Source organism: Sinocyclocheilus grahami, unplaced genomic scaffold (genome assembly GCF_001515645.1).
Source record: "Sinocyclocheilus grahami isolate Dianchi unplaced genomic scaffold, SAMN03320097.WGS_v1.1 scaffold21.1, whole genome shotgun sequence".
Classification (NCBI taxonomy): Eukaryota; Metazoa; Chordata; class Actinopteri; order Cypriniformes; family Cyprinidae; genus Sinocyclocheilus; species Sinocyclocheilus grahami.
In genome coordinates this window covers 1,481,241-1,502,353 of record NW_015505200.1, presented here as the reverse complement: position 1 = coordinate 1,502,353, position 21,113 = coordinate 1,481,241, and the positions used below count along the sequence as shown (strand labels likewise).

Here is a 21,113-nt window from a genome sequence, read left to right as displayed (position 1 = left end):
CATTATCTTTGTGTAATATTAAAATTAGTTTGATGATCTGAATCTTTTAAGTGTGACAAATATGCAAAAAATTAAAAAAATAGGAAGGGGGCAAAAACCTTTTCACACCACTGTACTTTCCAAATACCGTCTAGAACCTACTTAAGTACCCCCAGGGGTACTCAAAGCCGTGGTTGGGTACTACTGATCTAAATCAGCCTTTGGAAAAAATCTGGAAAGACACGCTAGAGTCCGCCATCTATCCATGCACTCATCCATGATTTTTCATTTCATTTCAAGTTTTCAAACAGATGACAGATTCTGTCATTTTTGTGAGGATGCTGTTAATCCATTACATGAAGAGAAAATGTAATGGAACTGCACACAGAACATAGTGATTCTGGGCAGACATTTTGGCTTGTAGCACACTATTCAGTGGGTTATCTAGACCAGTGGTTCCCAACCCTGGTCCTGGAGGCACCCCAACACTGCACATTTTGCATGTCTCCTTTCTCTGACACACCAATTTCAGGTCTTGGAGTCTCTACTAATGAGCTGGTGACCTGAATCAGGTGTGTTTGATTAAGGAAACATGCAAAACGTGCAGTGTTGGGGTGCCTCCAGGACCAGGGTTGGGAACCACTGATCTAGACTATACAAAAGCTATGTGAATATTTGTGTGGCTTGTTTCAAGCTGTTCTTACGCATCCAAACCTGATTCTTCATGAGAGTTTATTTAAATTAGAGAACTAGTTTTCTCTCAGTTCTGTCTATGCTGAATCTCCATAGAAAGACTACACTGAAAAAAATGTTTCATTCATCCAATTAAAAAAAATTAGGGTAATGATTCACATCTATATTTTTTAACTTGAGCTAATGAAAAATAAATAACTTGCCCTAAACAATATTTTCTATGTCTATGAAAACTATTTTATAAAACCTGGCACAAAGTATATTTTTCTTGTTGAAGACAGTCAATTAATTTAAATTCGATTTTTGATCCAAACAAAAAATATATATTTAATCAAAACAAAAATTCTCATTTAAGAAATTATTTTTTTTATAGTTTTCATAAACATAGAAAATATTGTTTAGGGCAAGTTATTTATTTTTCATTGGCTCAAGTTAAAAAATATAGATGTGAATCATTACCCTAAATTATTTTTAATTGGTTGAATAAATTTTTTCAGTGTAATTTCCAAGTTAAATCTATATCAGTTGTTTTATTTTTCCAATTTGTTAAACTAGAAAATTAAGAAAAAAGCAAACAAATAAAGGAACATTCATGCAATTTTCTGTTTTATTTTAATTCAATTCCAAACGTTAATTAAAAAAAACAACAAAACATGAATTTTTTTTTATCTGAAAACATTTCACCATAAAACATGAAAAAATTTGTTTAACAAACTAACATAAAACAGTTTATCTCAGAATCACAACAAACGACATCAAAACTATATGGTTTTATTCCACTCCGAGTTCACAATATTGGCAGTATTGAATTTTAGGTGCTAACTCACTTTTTCTGAGGTTGAGTATTACCTGCTGAATAAAATATAAAGTGCTTTTCATACACTTAGTCCAGGTGCAGAGCATAAATCAGTCTGAAAAAATGGACATAGAAGGCCTGAGATCGGTCGGTTCATCCATTACAAAGTTTTCTTCCAAGATGAGTCCCACTCTAGATGGGTTAGATGTGGACTTGCTTGATCAATGCTGAGGATTCTTACTGGAGTCTGTCTTGTCAGCTGCATCCTAACAGAGAAAGAAACTGATCGATAAAGACATTATCAAGTCAGTTAGATAATGCTGTTGTCAAATACTCAAGATCTGCGTTCACGCCATGCAAGTAGAAGCTCTCAGAAAATTCCCATATTACAGATGGTAATTATGAGTTCTACAAGGACATGAATTCTTTTTCCAAGTTGGAATCTTGTAATTACGGCAAATTGTGTACTGTAGTTGCAGATTGTATCTAATATATATAACCTGCCATTCATGATAGATACTGGTCTGTCAGATGACTTAGTAAAAAATATTGGCTTCGGTTGACCCACCTGTGCCCAGTCTGGCTATCTGGCATGAGTTACTTAGTAGACCTTCCCTTGGATCTGCACCATACTGGCACAGGACACTTCTGCTGTTCTCTGCTAACAGCTTGCTTTGTAAACAACAGACCATATTTCTGAGAACTCTGTGGAAATGGCCTGCTGAGTATCCAATTATAAGTTCATTGGAGAGACCCCTGATGGGGTATCATCACCGTGGGTGATTGTAGGGACATGAAATTGATCCTGCTCAGGTCTGTTAGAATTTTCAGCTATTATCTTCTTTTTTTGCTTTTTGGCTGTTACTTTAAATGCATCTTGCCACTGATTCAGTCTAGACGAACTGGTGGAAAGCTGTTTGTAATCTCTAGTTTGTATTTGTAGGGTCTTAATATCACATTTAGAGATTAATCTACAAACTACATGCATCTTGGATTTAGTGCAAGAGTTGTTTTTCACTGAGTTCAAGCATATGCATGCACAAAATGTCCCCAAAGGGAGGTTTTGGCACAAATTTGTCAGCAAACAATTTCTGTGTGCACACACAGATGCAAAAATGCAGTGTTATAAATTTGTGTTTGCTAAGTTTACAGTTACAACATCAACATCACTGTAATGTATTATCCACCCTTGCATGTGCATTATGTCATCAAAGCCTATGTTTTCTTTTCCATTTTTTTTCTTTCCTCTGTTTGTCTGTTTTAAATCTGCTGAGATTATCCTCAGTTCCCCTCTCTCAGTATTCACTGGAGCCGATCCGTTCAAGCTGGGGCTCTAATCATTCGTAATGATTTCCTGTTGGCGTTGTTTGGAGAGACAAAGTAAACGCCACACCTGAAGCAGAGATTTTCAATACAATGCTTCCTTTCTAGTTTTTCATTCCTCCACTCTTTGTAAGCTTCTCTCTCTATGAGTCATAGGTTTGCTTTTAGAACAGTATGTATCATGACATATAATTTAAAATTATTTAAATTTTAAAGGATGCAATTGCAGTTTTGCGCAGTGTTTACGCAAAGAAAGAAGGTGTAACTTTGATTCTCGCTGTATTGTTGTTGCCGCTGCCGCCATGTCGTGGAGACACTGTGTGTTTCGTTGTGAAAGCGAAACTACTTTGTTTGGTCTTCCAAAAGAGGACACAACTAGAAATCAGTGGTTAAGTTGTATTTACAACACTGTTCCAGAACAGTTCAACCCAAATATTCAGATGTGAGCAACGCATTTTACGGAGGACTGTTTCCTGAACCTGGGAGAGTAGCCTACAATGCTGTCTGTTCTGACTCACAGCCTGTAAGTATGTTTTCATATTTAAAGAATTTGCCATTGACCATTCAAATGCGATTTTTGAGCAGTATAGAGTAGTGCTTGTTGTTTGTCGTTTCTCCGATCACAAATGGGCGCGATATGCAATGCGTAAAAATACAGTATAAGTCATTATAATCAGTAATTATGTCCCCACTGGATGCAACAAATGCCTCGTTTGTAATGGGTTTTATTGGTTTTGTCTCGTTGTGCCGGGACACAGCATCACAGTATGGTAAGGCGCGTAACATTTCCGTCGAAACGCAGCGTCACACACGGTGGCCTAGAGTGAGCAGAGGCCGGGGGCTTGAGTGAGGAACGGCCGGAGGGCTAGAGTGAGCAGAGGCGGCGGGCTTGAGAACGGCGCGGCCGGCGGATTCGACGAAGGAGGCTTGCGGCAACCACATGTGACGACCCCGGGCTGGACTCCGCTTCGTCCACGGTGAAAGCCGATCCGGCGATCCACAGCGCAAGTTGTTGTATTTCCTCAGCAACCAGCACGGATCAGCTCCAAGCATGACGAAGCAGATATCGTCCTCTTTTGGAAGACCAAACAAAGTAGTTTGAAATCACATCATATGACCCCTTTAAGCAGCATAAATCTAATGGACCTAGTCCAAATAAAATGTGTATGTGCTGGTTGCAATCCTCTATGGACCCTTTTCACAAGACTCATCGTAAATCCTCGAAAGTTTTTCATATTTGTATTTTTTTAAATGTATGTACGTTTATAGCACTATTCTTTGCATTATATCACCTTTTCATCAAATTACAAAAAAACAGTTAATGCTAATGCAAGGGTGTTTCTAATGCAGCGTCTATGGGAGGGATGATCAATTTGACATCGTACTCTCTTCTGACTGCCGCTATCAGTCTCTCAATTTTTTTCCTTTTATTGAAAGTCACGAAAACACTATCGTGGAGTTTTTCTTTTGCTATTTGAACAAATGGGAATGTAAAAAATATATTTGTAGTACTCTCCCATTCAGTGCTCTTCAAGTTAACCCAACTATGACGACTTCCGCTGCTGAGAAACCCGGAAATGTGAAAAGGGTCCATTAAATAGTGTTAGGTCTCTTGTCTTTCTGCTAAATGTCAGAGCAATTTTGCTCTGAATTGCTCTCTCCTCTCTGGAGGCTACAGTATGGCTGGAATTGCAGACAGATTTAAGACGTTGAAGGGCAAATGCAGCACATCTGTCCACACGCAGATGTCATGTGAACATGATCCACTTATAGGGCACTACAGCCTGCCTTCCATGGAGATTAATTATCTATGTTTTTAATGCATTATCCTAATACTCAGACAACTATGCATTAGCTTAATCATTTTAGATCATTTTAGTCAAATACTTTGTATCACAGTTGTTTTTCTATTTTCTTCTCTCTCTCTCTCTCTCTCTCTCTCTCTCTCTCTCGCTCTAGTGAGATGAAGAAGGCACTGGTTGAGGAGGGCAGTCGGTCTGTTCTGCTGTCGCGGCAGCACAGGTTTAATGAGCGCTGCTGCATCCGCTGCTGTTCTCCCTTCACGTTCCTGCTCAACCCAAGATGTTCCTGCCTGGACTGCTGTTACAACGTCTGCAAGGGCTGCTGCACATATAGTAAGAAGGACAAAGGCTGGCTGTGCTCCGCCTGCCAGAAGACCAGGTCAGTATTGCCACGCTAACAAGAGCTGTTGAGGTTCGGAGACAGAGTGAGCATGAGCTCCGTCAGGGGGCTTTAGTGGGAAACACCTGCAGGTAAAAGGCTCATGATGCTTCTGGATGTTATCAGGGTTTAAAATCTAGGAATACATGATAAAGTGGTGCTTTGTCAGTTATAGGTTGATATCAGATATTTTTTAATTGACAGTATCAGTCAGTATTGGATATTTAATTTTACATGCTAATTTCCCTTACAGTATTTAAATTTTTTTTTTTTACATTAAGATTACCTTTGCTATGTTTAATTCTCACTTGAATCTTAAAAACACTAAAAATTTAATAACAGTTAAATAACTTTTGCAAATCTAAAAATGAATATCAATTATTTTGTAATGTACATTATAATGTTGTGATGCCAAAATTCACTTGTAACATTTAATAAAATGTATTTGTTTTTAGCAGTATATTTAAATTTTATTTAGACAAAATAGTATAGAATAATCAGTCAGAATTTTATTATTTGATGATTCCTAGTAAACACTGAAGACTGAAAGTCGGTTTTCTAAATAAATAAATAAAAACATATATATGGACTGGTAAAAAGAAGTTAAATGTCTTTTTACACAATTAAAATAAATAAAAAAGAGCCCAGTTAATTTACAATAAAATAACAAAAATTACATCCTGAAGGGTTCAGGACTAGGTCTGTAAATGGACTGTTTGTTTTACTGTGAAAATGTGCTTGTGTTTATCAGTGGCGGCTCGTGGGTTTTAAAATAGAGGAGGCACACTAATTGTATTGGACTGGGATCCCTGCCGATTATTATTATTATTATTATTATTTGCTTAACCACTTTAAATTAGCTTTTTGGTTGCTTTTAGTCAGAAAACGTAAAGAAAACAACACACATACAGCAAGATAATATAATTTCACTTACCTGGCCTATCACTTGAAGCAAACATCCATCTCTTCTTAAAAGTCTGTGTTAAAAGAGCTGCCTGTTGCGCCATTTAATTAAGCCGACTGCTGTAGCCTATATCCAGCTTAGGCTGTTTTCCCTTTCTTTTTAAATTTGTATATATACTGTTTGAATGACAGCTTGGTAAATCTGTTGGTAATCAAATATTCAATATCGCTACTCATCATATGTACTTAGTACATTATCAGCGCAACAGCAGACGTTCAAACTAATATCTATGATGATTGGTTGATATCAGAAGGGAGGCTAGCCTCCCTTGCAAGGGTTCTTTTCTCAACACTCCTCAGCGCTGAAAGTGAACACTCGATGGTGATTGGCAAATTTTTTTTACCAACGGAGGCACGAGAGCTCAGCGTCTCCTCTGGCCTCCCCCTACCCTTCTCTATCATTAGCGGTTGTAATTACATCAGCAGATTCGGCACATTCGCGATAGAAAAGCGGCACTTTCACGTTATGGTATTACAACTGTGAAATTACAAACAAAATATACACATTCTGAGACATGAACTGAAATGAACTGTGAATTTTATTAACATTTAAAATCCCATTTTCACCTCAAAATTATGGGGAAGCTGTGCCTCCCCTGCCTCCCCCGACGAGCCGCCACTGGTGTTTATGTTCATGAGTTGTGTCTCACATATATTTCCAAGCACCTTTTTGTAGCACCCATTAGTCATTTGTGGGTTTGTTTACACACATGGTTTAATGAAAGACAATAAGTGCAATAACCCTCCTGTTGAGGGTTCGGATAACACTGTGAAGACTTCTACAGTCATCAAAATAATTATGTACAATGCAAGTATAGAGCACGACATGACATTGCACTCAAAGGCCTTTGTAAATGTCACAGATTGCTGTAGGTCAGAATACTACTGAACCAAGACAGAAAATATTTTTGCGCTTCTTACATGCACTAATGGACAAATACTGGCCTGCAAACATATAAATTACCTTAGAAAAACTTCACTTTAGGTTCAACTCATTTGATTTTGCTAACCAGTGAAGGGTGACTTTCTGAGATGTGATATGAATCTGTAGTGCTGTGACATAATTTTTAATGAAACCCAAGAGCTTTACGCTTCACACACTGTGCATGGAAGGTTACTATGTCCTACAAAAGTCCTGCATTTCTGTACAAGACATTGTTGTATTTATTTATTTATTATTAATAGAAGGATTTTTTTCTTCAGTTTCCTGTCTTATACATATACACTCACACTTGAACAGAGATTACGTCCATCAGTGAAATTGAAATTTGATACTATACACATCCACTTGTATCTTCTCTGTCCACACGTAATATTCCAGTTTTAATTCCAGTTTTAACTGCAAATATCAGTGTATTAGTTAGATCATTACTGATTCGAAGCAGGCAATTTCAATTTATGCTATACTTATGGACAGAACAGGTATATGTAGGATCTAAGCTATCTGTATACAGTATTTGTGTGGCTTCTTGTCTAGTTCATTAAATAAATGATTAAACAAGTAATTACCATATAAGGTCTATCTTAAAGTTACATTTTTTTCTTTAGGAAAAAATATAATTTGCCCTCAGGGGTGTGTCTGTACATTATGGTAAAAGGACACAGAATGCTATTTTAAGAATGAAAGCAACACTGCAATCTTTAGCAACATCTCATATTTCTCTGCATAATTCTTTTTTTTCTTTTTAAACAGATGATTAAAACTTGGTTGTTGATATAATGTTGGTAACATAATTGTTGACTGATAATTATTGAATGCTAAAATTCTTGGCAATTTTGGCCTGCTCCCTGGACCATAAGAATAACAATTCTTCAGAATTTAAATTTTCTTTTTGACACTATTTCTTACTGTATGCAAAATAAACAATAATCTTATTTGTTCTCGGCAGGCAATTCCTCTGAAAAAAAAAACTCATTTGAATTCAAACTATTGGACTTCTGCTATTGGTGGCATGGCAACATGGAGCTATTTGTTTCTTGAGCAGTGAGAGTCTGAATATTAGTGTAGCACAGGCGTAACCAGCTCTTTGATACTGAGCATGCTAAAAAGTGTCTTTGACTGTCTATGACCTTTCTTTGTATATATGTTTGTGCGTGTGCTTGATTATAGGACCTTGTGTCTATGATTATAGAACAAATGTCATGGTCTTCATAATCATATGTTATGTACTTGTATTGTCAAAGGTTTTAATCAGTGTAACATAAACAGAAACTCAGGAATGCTCTTAAAAATGCATTATAATGTGGCCTTGTTCCTGTATTTCCAGGCTACTAAAGACACAGTCACTGGAATGGTTCTACAATAATGTGAGAAGGCGTTTTAAAAGGTTTGGCAGTGCCAAAGTATTAAAGAACCTCTACAGGAGGCATGCAGCCGAGCATGGAGCGCTAGCAGAGCTTACAGGTACTCGCCATCTGGACTATTGTATGACCTTCCTTGAAAATTCACACTGACAATTTATAATGTATTTTGATATATATTTTGGAGATAAAAGAGCTGGTTTACATGTTGCATGTTTGTAGAAGATGCTCCATTTCAAATGTCATCTGCATTCAGTGGATATGTCAGTTTTAGATTTTCCTTTCTTCCCTAGCTCTGTCTTTTTCACAGCTTATGGTTGCATGTGCGCGCATGTATTTAGCACTAATTCATGAGGGTTAAGGGAAGAGCAGACAGGGCTTGTCTGGTCTGACTGGCTTCCTCTGTATCCAATTTAACTGTAGCAGGATTTCTGAGAATTATTCATGTTTATGGAGGAAGGGTCACTGTGCACTTTGATTATGACCTGAAAGATCCTTTACCTCTTGTATTCCTAACATTTAAATAATGAATCAAAATCAAGCATATACACATAATTCTATTCAGTAATTACTTATTACATTAACAGGTAAATAATTTATCCACTTGCCTAAAAAAAAAAAATACTGCTATTCAGAAAGATATTATTCAGAAATTGAAAATGTAATCATTTTCTGCTCCATGTGCACTGGAAAGTCAAAGTATACAGTGCATTTTTACAGTTAAAAAACTACTATTAATAAAGCCAGAAAGTAGTAGCCAGAAATATACTGCTAATTCACAATATTTTTACTGTGCACCCTTGTTTGGAAGTGTAAAAAATCTCTCTGATTATGTTTCTCTTCCACGCCATTTTGAAGCTCCTTAGCTTGTGTTTGTGGGCACAACACTAAATGAGTTACGATCTATGTCCAGCCTCCATTTAAGTTTTGCTGTGGTCTGTGAGCAGAGAATGTCTTCTCCATGAAGAGGACAGCAGTTTAGAGCAAGGCCAATGCCACATTAACTATGGATGACCATGACTGTGGATGTTTGTCACCTCCCCCTGTAACCTCTGAGGAACAATAGCTCTCTGTGGAGGAGAGTAAAACCATTACAGTGACAATGAAATATAAAGAGCTTTGGCCACAAAACACACTGCACTATGTGGTCAGGCTTTTGGAAATTTGATGCAGAAAAAAAGCTAGGAGATAATCTGTTTGAGTTTAACGTCGGACTAAGAATGGAGCAATAAGCTTATAGCATTATAGGATAGGTTTTTAAGCTGCAACATCAGTCTTCAGCTTATCTCATAGAAAAAGCTAGATTCATAACATTACTTTGATTTGCTCTCCTCAGCAGAGTGTAGGCGTAAACACTGGCTTGAATGTAAAGGGCAGATGTTTTTATAGAGTGGTAGTCGGTGACTTCAGAGGCAGATTGACCTTCACTGGCTTGAGGGGAGCACTTTAAATGGCTCTATGTAGACCTGAGGCCATTAAATTCTTTAAAAATCCTACAATGTGATTTTCTGAATTTTTTTTTCTCATTTTGTCTCTCATAGTTGAGGTATACCTATGATGAAAATTACAGGGCTCTCTCATCTTTTTAAGTGGGAGAACTTGCACAATTGGTGGCTGACTAAATACTTTTTTTCCCCACTGTATGTCCGTATGGCCAATATGCCAGTATTTACCAATCAAATGATTTGTCATCCGACAGCTCTCAGACTAAGACTGTGTCTGTCAGAGAGAGAAAACTGTTGACACCACTATAAAATCATGTGTCAGAACTGGAAGTGCTGTTGAATTTCTCAGTTTATCACAGGAACAGTTTGTCAGTGACACTAACAACAACAACAGAAATGTTTGATGCATATGGTTGTACTTGTTTTTTCTCATTTAATATTGAGTCAAGCTGTCTATTCCACTCTTGTCCTACCTTATTACTCTTGAGAATATTATTTTAATAATGGATGAAAGACTATTAGGAAAAAGTAGAAAAGAAACTTAGACATTTTATTATGTGGATGTTCTTTTTTATAAAAGTTTGATGCCCTCAGAAATCGAGGCATTAAGTGTTTCTTCATGGCATGCAACATACATACACTTTCTAAAGTTATGCATGCTCTGCAACTGAAAATGGATAGATTATAAAGCGTTGTAAAGTTTCTCTGATGAAATCACCTGTAACATTTTTTTGCACCAACAGAGGGCAGCACTTGTGAGGAGAGTGTCTGCAATGAGAGTAGTATATATGAGAGCGACTCGACGTTTTACAAGCAAAGTGAAGGTTTGTGATCAAATAATTTATTAAATATGTATGGTTTGTTACTGTATATCAGTAGTTTAGATTTTTATTAGTTTCATAAAGTGGACATTTGAAAACACTTGACAATGATATGCCCATTTTCTTTGATTTATTATGTCTTTAATTATTATGTCTCTCTCCAGAGCACAGCATGGCTGAGACTATTAATGTGGCACAGCGGGTGGCAGAAGAGGCCATAGATGAAGCCATTGCTAAGGCTGAGAGCCAGACTGGCATTCAAGTAAGACTTTTCCATTAATAGGCACAAGATTATTCATTCATTCATTCTTGCTATTCAGTAACTTGCAACGTTTGACATGGCAGCTATTTGACATTTGCTTTTGTAGGAGAAGCAGAATGAAGCTCATTATTTGCGAGAGAACAGAGGAGAGCTGATAGAGGACTTAACCACAACTATAGTACAGAAAGTAAGTAACACGTGACAGCAATGACCTTTCATGAATGTAGAGTTTTACATTGTGTAGAATTCAGTGTGTATTCAGCAAGAATCTATGAATTCAACAAGGACGCATGAAATTAATTAAAAGTGACTGCAAAGACATTTGTAATGTTACAAAATATTTCTATTTCAAATAAATGCTGTTTTTTTCTTTCTATTCATCAAAGAATCCTAAAAAAAGTGTCAAGATTTCCACAAAAATATTTAACAGCACAACTCTTGTATAATAAGAAATGTTTCTTGATCACCAAAGCAGCATATTAGAATGATTTCTGAAGGATCATGTGTCATCTGAATGTATTAAGATCTGGGTATCTGTATATATTCTGTACACTCTTGGTTTACATAAAAAAGATAATGAAGAATTGTATTCTTTAACATATGTTGAATAGGAATATATGTGTTGATATAATATTCAATTTAAAATACTTTTTGGCTATATATCATTTTAAATTATTCTATTAATTTAAAATTATCATATTATTGTTTATCAATTTTGACAATGTTTGCATAAACCTATTATATTGGAATATTTGAACATCAGATTGTCCGCCGGAAAAGGGATCAACAGACTGATGAGATGCAGTCTGGATGTAATCTGAACCAGAACAGTGATGGAATCTCTCCTGATCAAACCCAGAGTGCCTTTGATGCTTCTCTCTGGGTACAGTGGCTTTTTATTTCTTTTAAAGGCTGGATCACCTGCAATTTTGCAATGCTTTTGGATTGTTCTTTTGCTTTAATGTTTGCTGAATGAAATGTTTCCTCTCCCCTCAGAGGTCTCGCTCAGCTTTCTGTCTCATGACTGATGAGAAAACAGACCAGCATGCTAACACTGGGTCAAGACCTTCATCTTCTATAAGTCATACTCTGGAAATGAAGGAAGAAACTATGCCTGTCCAGGCCATGCCTAGCTGGAGGAGTGTCGACCGACTGGACAATTCCAGTTAGATCCTTGACTTAAATCCATATGATTCTCAATCACAGTTAATTAACTTCTCCTGTTTATGACAGAGAGATTTTAAATTATTTTGAATTTTATAAATGTTGACTACCTTCATTTATATACGTGTGTAATATGCTTCAGTGTTACAGAGTCCTGATGGTAACTGGATTGCTTATCAGAGCAACCTGCTCTCTCGACCAGGCCTTTTAACTAAGCGCAAAAGTCTGGTCTACAGCGTCTTGGAAAGGGAGTCTGGCGTGGTGTCAGCTTACGATGAGATGGGCTCAGAAACAGAGCCTGAAGCTAATGGGGTCTGGGGAGCTGCACTGGAAGAGTTTCGGCGTAAAATGTCTGCCAATAAGCAGTTGGGTTACCCAGAGTCCTACGGCCATCAAGCAACCTTGCCTTTGAATGCACAAGCACAACACCTCACTGCACACACCTTGAATGTTGATGCTGAGAACTCCTCAGGACAGGATGGGCCGCCACCCCTGTCCCAGAAAACTGTGCTGCCCTTCTTGAAGAGAAAAGTGCCACTAGAACACAGGCGACCCTCATCCGCCCGCCGCTCAAATGTCATGGATATCAATTTCAATCCAGGAGGCGCTGAAAGCAGCGAGGATGGCCTAGAGGACAGCAGTGTCAAAAGGTCACGGCGAAGGAGGAAAAATAAGAGAGAGGAGGCAGAGTGGAAAGGACAGTCGGTAACAAAAAATAATATCTGAATTTTTTTTTGTATTAAGTTCAGTTTTATACCCTTTATTACACTAATATAAGTTTTCTGAACCTATAAAAATAAAATAAATTATTTTATTGTATTAGAATACACTTTTTTTTTTTTTGTATTTCATGACTCTGATTATATATTGGCAGGATTCCAATAGCCACCTCTTAGATGCTCTGATGAAGAGGCGTTATGTGAAACAAGACTCAGCATTGCATGGCACTTCAGACACTTCAGACACTGCGACCCCTGACATCTTGAGCTCTGGAGCCGTGACCCCTGATCCATTTGGACTTGGTCTCAATTCTCCCAGCTATTACAATCATGGGGCCCTTGGTGTAGTTGGATCTTTAGATCAGGAGTTGACTTCCAAATTGAAAGAGCTGACCAGTCAAGTCAGAGAAATGCAACTTTCCTCCACTGAGGATGAACTGGACAGGTTGGAGTATCAAATGGGGAATGAAGAAAATAAGACAAACGCAAAATGGGGAGATAAAGTTATGGGAGATGCTTCATTGAAGATTGAGGCTGATTCAAAAGAAATATCAGATGAAATTGAATCCACAAATCAAGTGAGATCAACTGAGATATTGAAAGATGGCCTGACTTCCATACTGAGAGAGTTGACCAGTCAGGTCAGCGAGACACTACTTTCCTCCACTGAAGATGAACTGGACAGGTCTGAGTATCAAACTGAAACCAAGGGTGTAAATCGGTCAATAAGAACTGAGCTGCTGCTGGTAAATGACAGGACAGATGGAACCAAAATTATACAATATGATGAGAAAACCCAAAACCATGCAGAGAAATCAGAGAAAAGACAAAAGGACACTGTGGCAAAGCAGGACATTTGTGAGCAAAAGGACACGGGTGAGACACAAATGTCAGAAGAAATGAGCTCTGCGAGCCAAAAACAGACACTTGCTGAGACCGATACACAAAGTGAGATAGCTAGAGAGAGAATTGAAGAGACAAAGAACGAGCAAGAAGTTCAGACTGAAGAGAAAAAAGCTGAAATAAAAGATTGTGGAAATGCAGTTGAAGGACTGCAGAGCAGAGCTGAGAATACAAATTCTGAAGATACAGAGGAGACGGAAGACAAACAATGCAGCAAATCACCAGAAGAGAAAGTTCAAGAGAAGGACAGCAACAGTCGAAGTGACTTGATTGAAAAAAGGGAGGCACAGCGGTACCCCACAACTCAGCACAGCGCCCCATATGGTCAGGAGGAGTATCTGTCACCGGAGGAGATCTACAAGGTAACAACTAACTACAGTGTATATATACTAAACGCTACATGCTGCAGTAACCTTAGTTGCTTGCAACTAACATGCTTTTATTTTATCTGCTTAACCTATTTCTCTGAAGCTCTTCTTTATTTCTTATTTCTTTCTTTGTCTTCTGCCTCTATTTGATCTTTGTTAGGATGCACACATGCTGGACATAGAGAAAAACCTACATTTAATCTCCAATATACTACAACAGGTGATGATTGTATACTAATATGGACAGTTTGCTCTTATTGATGCACTCATAATTTACTAGGATAATTGTACATATTCCTTTCTCTCTTTTCTGTACTTTTTCATCTGCTGTCTGACTCTGGGCTCATTGTTTGTTATATTTGACATATTATACATTCTGTTAGAGCACAATTAATCAATAAATAATCATGAATATGATTATGGCTACCACATAAAAAATGTGGATTATAATATTCTAATTAGATTTATTCAAGTTGGGTCAACGTTTTTTTCCCCCACAGCATTTAGCATTGTAAGCAATTACAGATATGTTGGTTGAGCACATTGAGCACACACAATGGCCAGTCGGAGGTGTTTAAATCCACTCAGTGGCACTCAAATGGCAGATTTGTTTTCAATCCAAGCTCACTGACAGCTGCACACTTGCAAATCCTCTCATTATAACCTACAAAATGTAGACACAATGTAAATAAGTATGGAAGCCCATTTCTGCTACATAACCAAAAAGTCATATTTTCTATAAAATGTAAAAATTGACATACTAAGATAAAAGTGATGACTTAGTATGTCAATTTTTTACATTTCATGCTTTTTATGTCATAATTATGACATACTAAGTCATAATTATGAGGTAAAAGTTGAAATCATAACATAATCAGTCAAAAATGAGATAGTATGTCATAATTTTGATTCTTTAAATCTCATAAATCTTTTTATCTTCTAATTGTGGCTTTTTATGTCATAATTAAGATTTAACAAAGCATTATTTTTCTTATGTGGTTGGTAATGGGCTTCCATAAATAAGTGATTCAGTTTCTCAGCCTGTTCCAGATGTATTGTCTACATAAAGAATATGGCATGCAGTTGGCCCATCCAAAAAAGTAATTTAATGTAAATTGTATTCATTAAATCGGTATTAATAATTTTGCTAATGCAGGTGTTGTCACACTAGACCTGCCCTATGCCCCATTCATTTCCATTTATATGAATGTGAACGTTAATGTGTAAAGTTACAGTACCTTCCTCTGTGCATTTATCGTAAATAGAAGTACTCGGCCACATCACTGCGCAGCATCACCACAGAAGTGCTAAAAGTACTGAATGCTACAGAGGATCTGATTCACGGATCTGTGGTCGGTGGACAATGCCAGTCAGACCACAGTGACGTCTCGGTAATTCCCCCTGCCGAGGCCAGAAGACTGGATGAGCAGCTCAGCGGACTCGAGGAGAATGTACGGATTCTTTCTGAGATTAACATTTCTCATGCCACTGGGCATTTATGAGCTACTTCTCAATTTATTCAGATTCATTTCACTGTGTGCAGGTGTATGTGGCGGCAGGTACAGTGTACGGGCTTGAGGCTGAACTGGGGGATCTGGAGGAGTGTGCGCGCAGCATCAGTGGATCCACCACTGAAAGTGAGCTGTCTCATCTGGAGGACCAGGTGGCTTCTGCAGCAGCTCAGGTGCAGCAGTCTGAGCTCCAGGTGTGTTCGGCCTGGATGCTGTGCTCTCTCTCTCGCTTTCTGAATCTCAGCAGCAGCATCTCATAGCTCTGAATATGCAGTTACACTTGAATTAATGAGTAATATAACAAATGTTATCGTTTACTTAAACTATTTAAATTGTTTTAGTTAATTGAAATAAAGATAAATTAAAATGTAAATATAAATATAAGATGAAAAACGTACAGAAATTTGAAATGTTGCCTTGGAAACTAAGTGGAAAAAAAAAAAAAAATTTCAGTAATGAAATATGGGGGTAGAATTGTTGCATTATTCAAAATAAATAGAGTATGATCCACAAATAAATGTAAAGCGATTAACAAAAACCAAACATATTCACAAATCAAAAAAATGAGACTTGCAAATAAAAAATATATTCACAAATATATTTTTATTCTACAAACACAACTTTGCCTGGCATTTATTTGTGAATCACGTCCTGTATGTTTGAAGAAATCTCTGCGCATTTGTGGATCGCTGCACGTATTTTTGTGGATTTTGAGACAATTCTAGCGTCAAGCCAATCAGATAACAGCCACACTTCGCTATAACCAATCACGTTTTGCTTTACAGTCAGGGCGGGAGCAGATTCATTTTGCACCCCTGTTGTTTAAGGCTTCTTTATATTTCCATCAGGATCAGTGAATGAGGATAAACTCAGGATTATACACAATTTATGATCATTCACAGATCCCGAACATCATCAGTAATACCCTCGCATTGCGTCCAAAGCAAATAGAAATCTACTGCGATGCTGTTTACTCTGGACAAGTCGCGATGGCCACACGATGAAGGACAAATGATTCTCACATTTGCTTTGATGCGTCCAGTTGCAGTTACAGCTGTTGCAGCGCAGTGCGACATGCAGCGAGCAGAGACATGGCGTACGACATGGCATGGCTTATTTAGCCTTTTAAAGCACAATCGCGGTAACACATATAGGGCATAATAACATGTATAATATCAATTATGGGCCAATATGACCATCTGGGTACTGTCTCAGCATCACTGCAGTGTGTAGTAGGCTACTGGAGTTTTGCAAGTGGACAATGTAAATAAAAACCTACTTTAAGTAACTTTTACAAACAAAAGTAAGTCTGATTCATATAAAATATTGTTTGCGTGATCAAGTGTTTTAACCAATAAATATCTCTTGTCTTACATTTATATCCATTTATTTTCAACACACCTGCACCACATTTAAAAAAAGAACCAACCTATATTTTTTCCTCCCCAAACAATGGCAATAACTTTGTAATACTTTTAATTAATGTTTGAAAATATTTTTTAGAATGCTATATACGTCGTTAGATCCACATAGCTGCTCATATCTATATACATATCCATATCCATCTCATCCAAACTGCTTCACTGAAAAACTGGAAAACGCTATGTTGGCTGTTGTGTGATGGCAATTTAACCTATTACACAAACTCACATGTTTATCATGAGGTTGAATCCAGTAATTTATTAGTCAGTTACTTATTGACGCTTTTCTTTCCATCTTGAATGACGCTTCCATAACGCGTTTGTATCCAGTATAGCATTGCTCCTATAGCCGTGATTTAAAGCGCTGTTTCTCTGTAATTTTCAAAGGCATGTAAATATACTGTGGGTTGGCTTGATACACAGTCTAATGGTCTAACAAAATCCAATTGTAAACATCTTTTACTGTATCAATTTTTATGGCCCTTATATTTCCTATTTGAGCTAATGCATATTATGAATGAAGATATTTCAGGAATAGACCCCCCTGATTGTAAAGCAAAACGTGATTGGTTTTTCAGAATTACTATCTAAAGCTGAAATAAAAATAATTTAAAGCTTAATGTAAATAAAAAAAACTGAACAAATTAAATAAATAAATGGAAAAAAAAAAATCACTAAACCTGAACTAAAATTAAAATAAAAACTCAAAATATAAGGATAAAACCAATTAAAAAATATAGATAAACATTATAAGAATATAAAAATAATACTGAAATATAATAATGTAGATTTCCTTTTATACAGTACATGCTATATACAACTGTATATACTGTAAACTATACATACTGTATAGAACTATGCAAACTAATACTAACCATGGTGTATCAAAACTGCCAGTAACATTTCACATAACAGTCTTTCTGCAAAGCCTTTCTGTTCAATAAAAGCAGTCATTTTCAATCTACTTGCTTTGATCTGTGCTATTTTTTCCAGGTTTTAGACATTTCCTCAAGAATTGCTGCTCTGAAAAATGCAGGTCTTAATGTAACTCCACAGACCCAATTTACCAAGGTCAAGACTACAAAAACCAAGGTGCTGTCTTCATATTTTAAATAATATCCATACACATATTCTTACACACTCATACAATTTTGTCTCTCATAGTTGAGGTATACCTATGATGAAAATTACAGGCCTCTCTCATCTTTTTAAGTGGGAGAACTTGCACAATTGGTGGCTGACTAAATACTTTTTTCCCCCACTGTATGACTAATTATGACTTTAACTGTCATAATACTTTTGTTTCAGACACAAACCATTAGCTCATCTCGGAAACTGAGGAGGCGTCTGCCAGCACCTCCAAAACAAGGTAAGATCTACTCCTAATCAATACTGACAACTGACATGTAACCTGTGTAATTACAGGTGAAATGTCTAATTGTTTTAATTTAAAATGCTGCAGAAATTATACCCATCATCTTTATATGCGCTTCATTTATTTCTGTTGCATTACTCAAAAGTCTAAAATAGTTCAAATCATACATCTGTCACTGAAAATTATTTGAATTTCCAATTTTATCTGTAAATTTCAGATAAAGAAGCATAATGAGGACAGTGGGAAACATCAGCAAGAATCATCACAAAGTTAAATAACTACAAACTTAAAAAAGCCACTGATCACATGTGCCTTGAAGCTCATGGCTCATAGATAATATTTTATGGACTCAAGCTCTGGCTGACAGATTCAAATAGACTGATGTATCGCTCATCCAGTGATGCCATTTTACACAAACAAACAAAACAAATAACTCTTGGATAGGATTGCTTTAGTACCTCTCTCCCCTCATAATGTAAAATAAATAATCAACTAAAGTAATGTAAAATTATACAATGATGTGGAGCTTTGTTTTGGCATATTTTACCATTACTGTGAATCAAGCTCATCATTCGATTAAGTCTTTAATAAAAATAAAAAAAGTATTAAGTACTGGGATAGTTCACCCAAACATGAAAACGCTGCCATCATTTACTCACCCTCATGCCAATATTTTAAAGAATGTTGAAAACCAAACAGTTTTTCTTACCATTGACTTCTATTATATGAAGAAAAAAAAAACATTTAAGGCATTTCTCAATTTTTATTTCATGTTCCACAGATGAAAGAGATGGTGAACTATCCCTTTTTAATTAATCTTTCTGATTATGATTTGTCAGATTTAGAGTAGATTATTCTAGCCATGTGTCACAATCATGCAGAACTTTATACGTGCTGATAATATAAATTAATGTGTTAGATAATAGAGAAATTTACAAACTATTGTAAAGACATTTGATTTATTGTAAAGTGTAAATTATCTGTATAAATTAATGGATTTTTTTGTTTCATTATATTTCAATAATAGTACATTTTTGTCCACAGATTTTTGTTGTTATTGTTTAATTGAGTTGTTCTGATTACATAACCTGAAATATTTATGGTATTCATTTATTGAAATCATCAATATAACATTTCAGTTGTTGAGATCTATATTTCTGTTTGACAGCATTTCAAATATACAAATCAAACTAGATATTACAATTACAAAGCACAGATATTATTAGGACATAAACTGAGGCGTGTACTATTGCAATTTATGAGCTTACTTTGAATGTGTTTTAAGTAGTGCTACTGTGTGTGTGTGTGTGTGTGTGTGTGTGTATATATATATATATATATGTATACACAGTGCTGCTTGAAAGTTTGTGAATCCTTTACAATTTTCTGTATTTCTGCATAAATATGACCCAATTCATTATCAGATTTTCTCACAAGTCCTGAAAATAGATAAAGAGTACCCAATCAAACAAATTAGATAAAAATAAATTTTTTTCATTTATTTATTGAGAAAAATTACCCAGTGTTAGTACAAAAGTATGTGAGTCTTTGCTTTCAGTATCTGGTGTGACCCCCTTTTGCAGCAGTAACTGCAGGTAAAGTTTCTTGTAACTGCTGATCATTCCTGCACCAACATCTTGTATTAGTTTTAGCTTATTCCTCAGTACAGAACCACTTCAACTCTGTGATGTTATGGATTTCCTCTGATGAACTGCTTGCTTCAGCTCCTTCCACAACATTTCAATTGAATTAAGGTCCAGACTCTGACTCGGTCATTCCAAAACATTAACTTTGTCCTTCTTTAACCATCCTTTGGTAAAATGACTTGTGTGCTTGGGGTTGTTGTCTTGCTGCATGGCCCAGTTTCTCTTGAGATTCAATTCTCGGACAGATGTCCAGACATTTTCCTTCAGAATTTGCTGGTATAATTCAGAATTCATGGTTCCATCAATGATGGCCCAGATGCAGCAAAACAGGCCCAAACCACGATACTACCACCACCATGTTTCGCAGATGGGATGAGGTTCTTATGCTGGAATGCAGTGTGTTCTTTTCTCCAAACAGAACACTTCTCATATAAACCAAAAATTATATTTTGGTCTCATCTGTCCACAAAACAATTCTCCAATAGTCCTCTGGCTTGTCCACGTGATCTTTAGCAAGCTGCAGACGGGCAGTGATTTTATTTTGGAGATCAGTGACTTTCTCCTTGCAACTCTGCCATGGACACCATGGTTGCTCAGTGTTCTCCTGATGGTGGACTCATGAACATTAACATTAGCCAATGTAAGAAAGGCCTTAAGTTGCTTAGAAGTTACCATGGATTCCTTTGCAACCTCGCAGACTATTACAAAGTCTTGCTTTTGGAGTGATCATTGTTGGTCGACCGCTTCTGGGGAGGGTAATAGTGGTCTTGAATCTCCTCCATTTCTACACAATCTGTCTGACTGTGGATTTGTGGTATCCAAACTCTTTTTCTGAGGTCCTCAGATATCTCCTTTGTTCGTGCCATGATTTACTTCCGCAAACATGATCAGACTTTCATAGATCCCTGTTCTCTAAATAAAACGGGGCAGGCAATGACCCCTAAGAGTCATTCCACTGTTTGAAAACACCTCTGAATAGATGGACTCTAATTTCACCTTCAAATTAACAGCTAATCATAGAGATTCACATACATTTGCACCGCACAGAAATGTAACACTGGGTCATTTTTCTCAATAAATAAATGACAAAGAAAATATTTTTGTCTCATTTGTTTAATTGGGTTGTCTTTGTCTACTTTCAGGACTTGTGTGAAAATCTGATAATGTAAAGGGTTCACAAGCTTTCAAGCAGCACTGTATATATACAATATCTCACAGAAGTGAGTACACCCCTCACATTTT

At 36.6% G+C, this 21,113-nt stretch overlaps 1 protein-coding gene across 5 annotated transcripts in view; it reads left to right on the top strand.

The window, feature by feature from the left end:
- The window catches only part of LOC107556696 (rab effector MyRIP-like), a 30,819-nt gene extending 11,950 nt beyond the window's left edge, over nucleotides 1-18,869 (top strand). For 2 of the 5 annotated variants that reach the window (XM_016239877.1, XM_016239869.1), the window contains exons 4-18: nucleotides 4,751-4,972; nucleotides 8,203-8,339; nucleotides 10,425-10,505; nucleotides 10,667-10,764; nucleotides 10,871-10,951; nucleotides 11,528-11,647; nucleotides 11,761-11,929; nucleotides 12,071-12,633; nucleotides 12,803-13,912; nucleotides 14,079-14,138; nucleotides 15,184-15,369; nucleotides 15,462-15,623; nucleotides 17,844-17,942; nucleotides 18,159-18,219; nucleotides 18,443-18,869. In XM_016239877.1, coding sequence (XP_016095363.1) covers nucleotides 4,751-4,972; nucleotides 8,203-8,339; nucleotides 10,425-10,505; nucleotides 10,667-10,764; nucleotides 10,871-10,951; nucleotides 11,528-11,647; nucleotides 11,761-11,929; nucleotides 12,071-12,633; nucleotides 12,803-13,912; nucleotides 14,079-14,138; nucleotides 15,184-15,369; nucleotides 15,462-15,623; nucleotides 17,844-17,942; nucleotides 18,159-18,219; nucleotides 18,443-18,456 — 3,163 coding nt within the window. In that variant the 3' untranslated portion in view covers nucleotides 18,457-18,869. The remainder of the gene's footprint in view (nucleotides 1-4,750; nucleotides 4,973-8,202; nucleotides 8,340-10,424; nucleotides 10,506-10,666; nucleotides 10,765-10,870; nucleotides 10,952-11,527; nucleotides 11,648-11,760; nucleotides 11,930-12,070; nucleotides 12,634-12,802; nucleotides 13,913-14,078; nucleotides 14,139-15,183; nucleotides 15,370-15,461; nucleotides 15,624-17,843; nucleotides 17,943-18,158; nucleotides 18,220-18,442) is intronic. The other 3 variants (XM_016239895.1, XM_016239885.1, XM_016239904.1) reach the window with 3 other exon arrangements.
- Nucleotides 18,870-21,113: the final 2,244 nt, after the last annotated feature.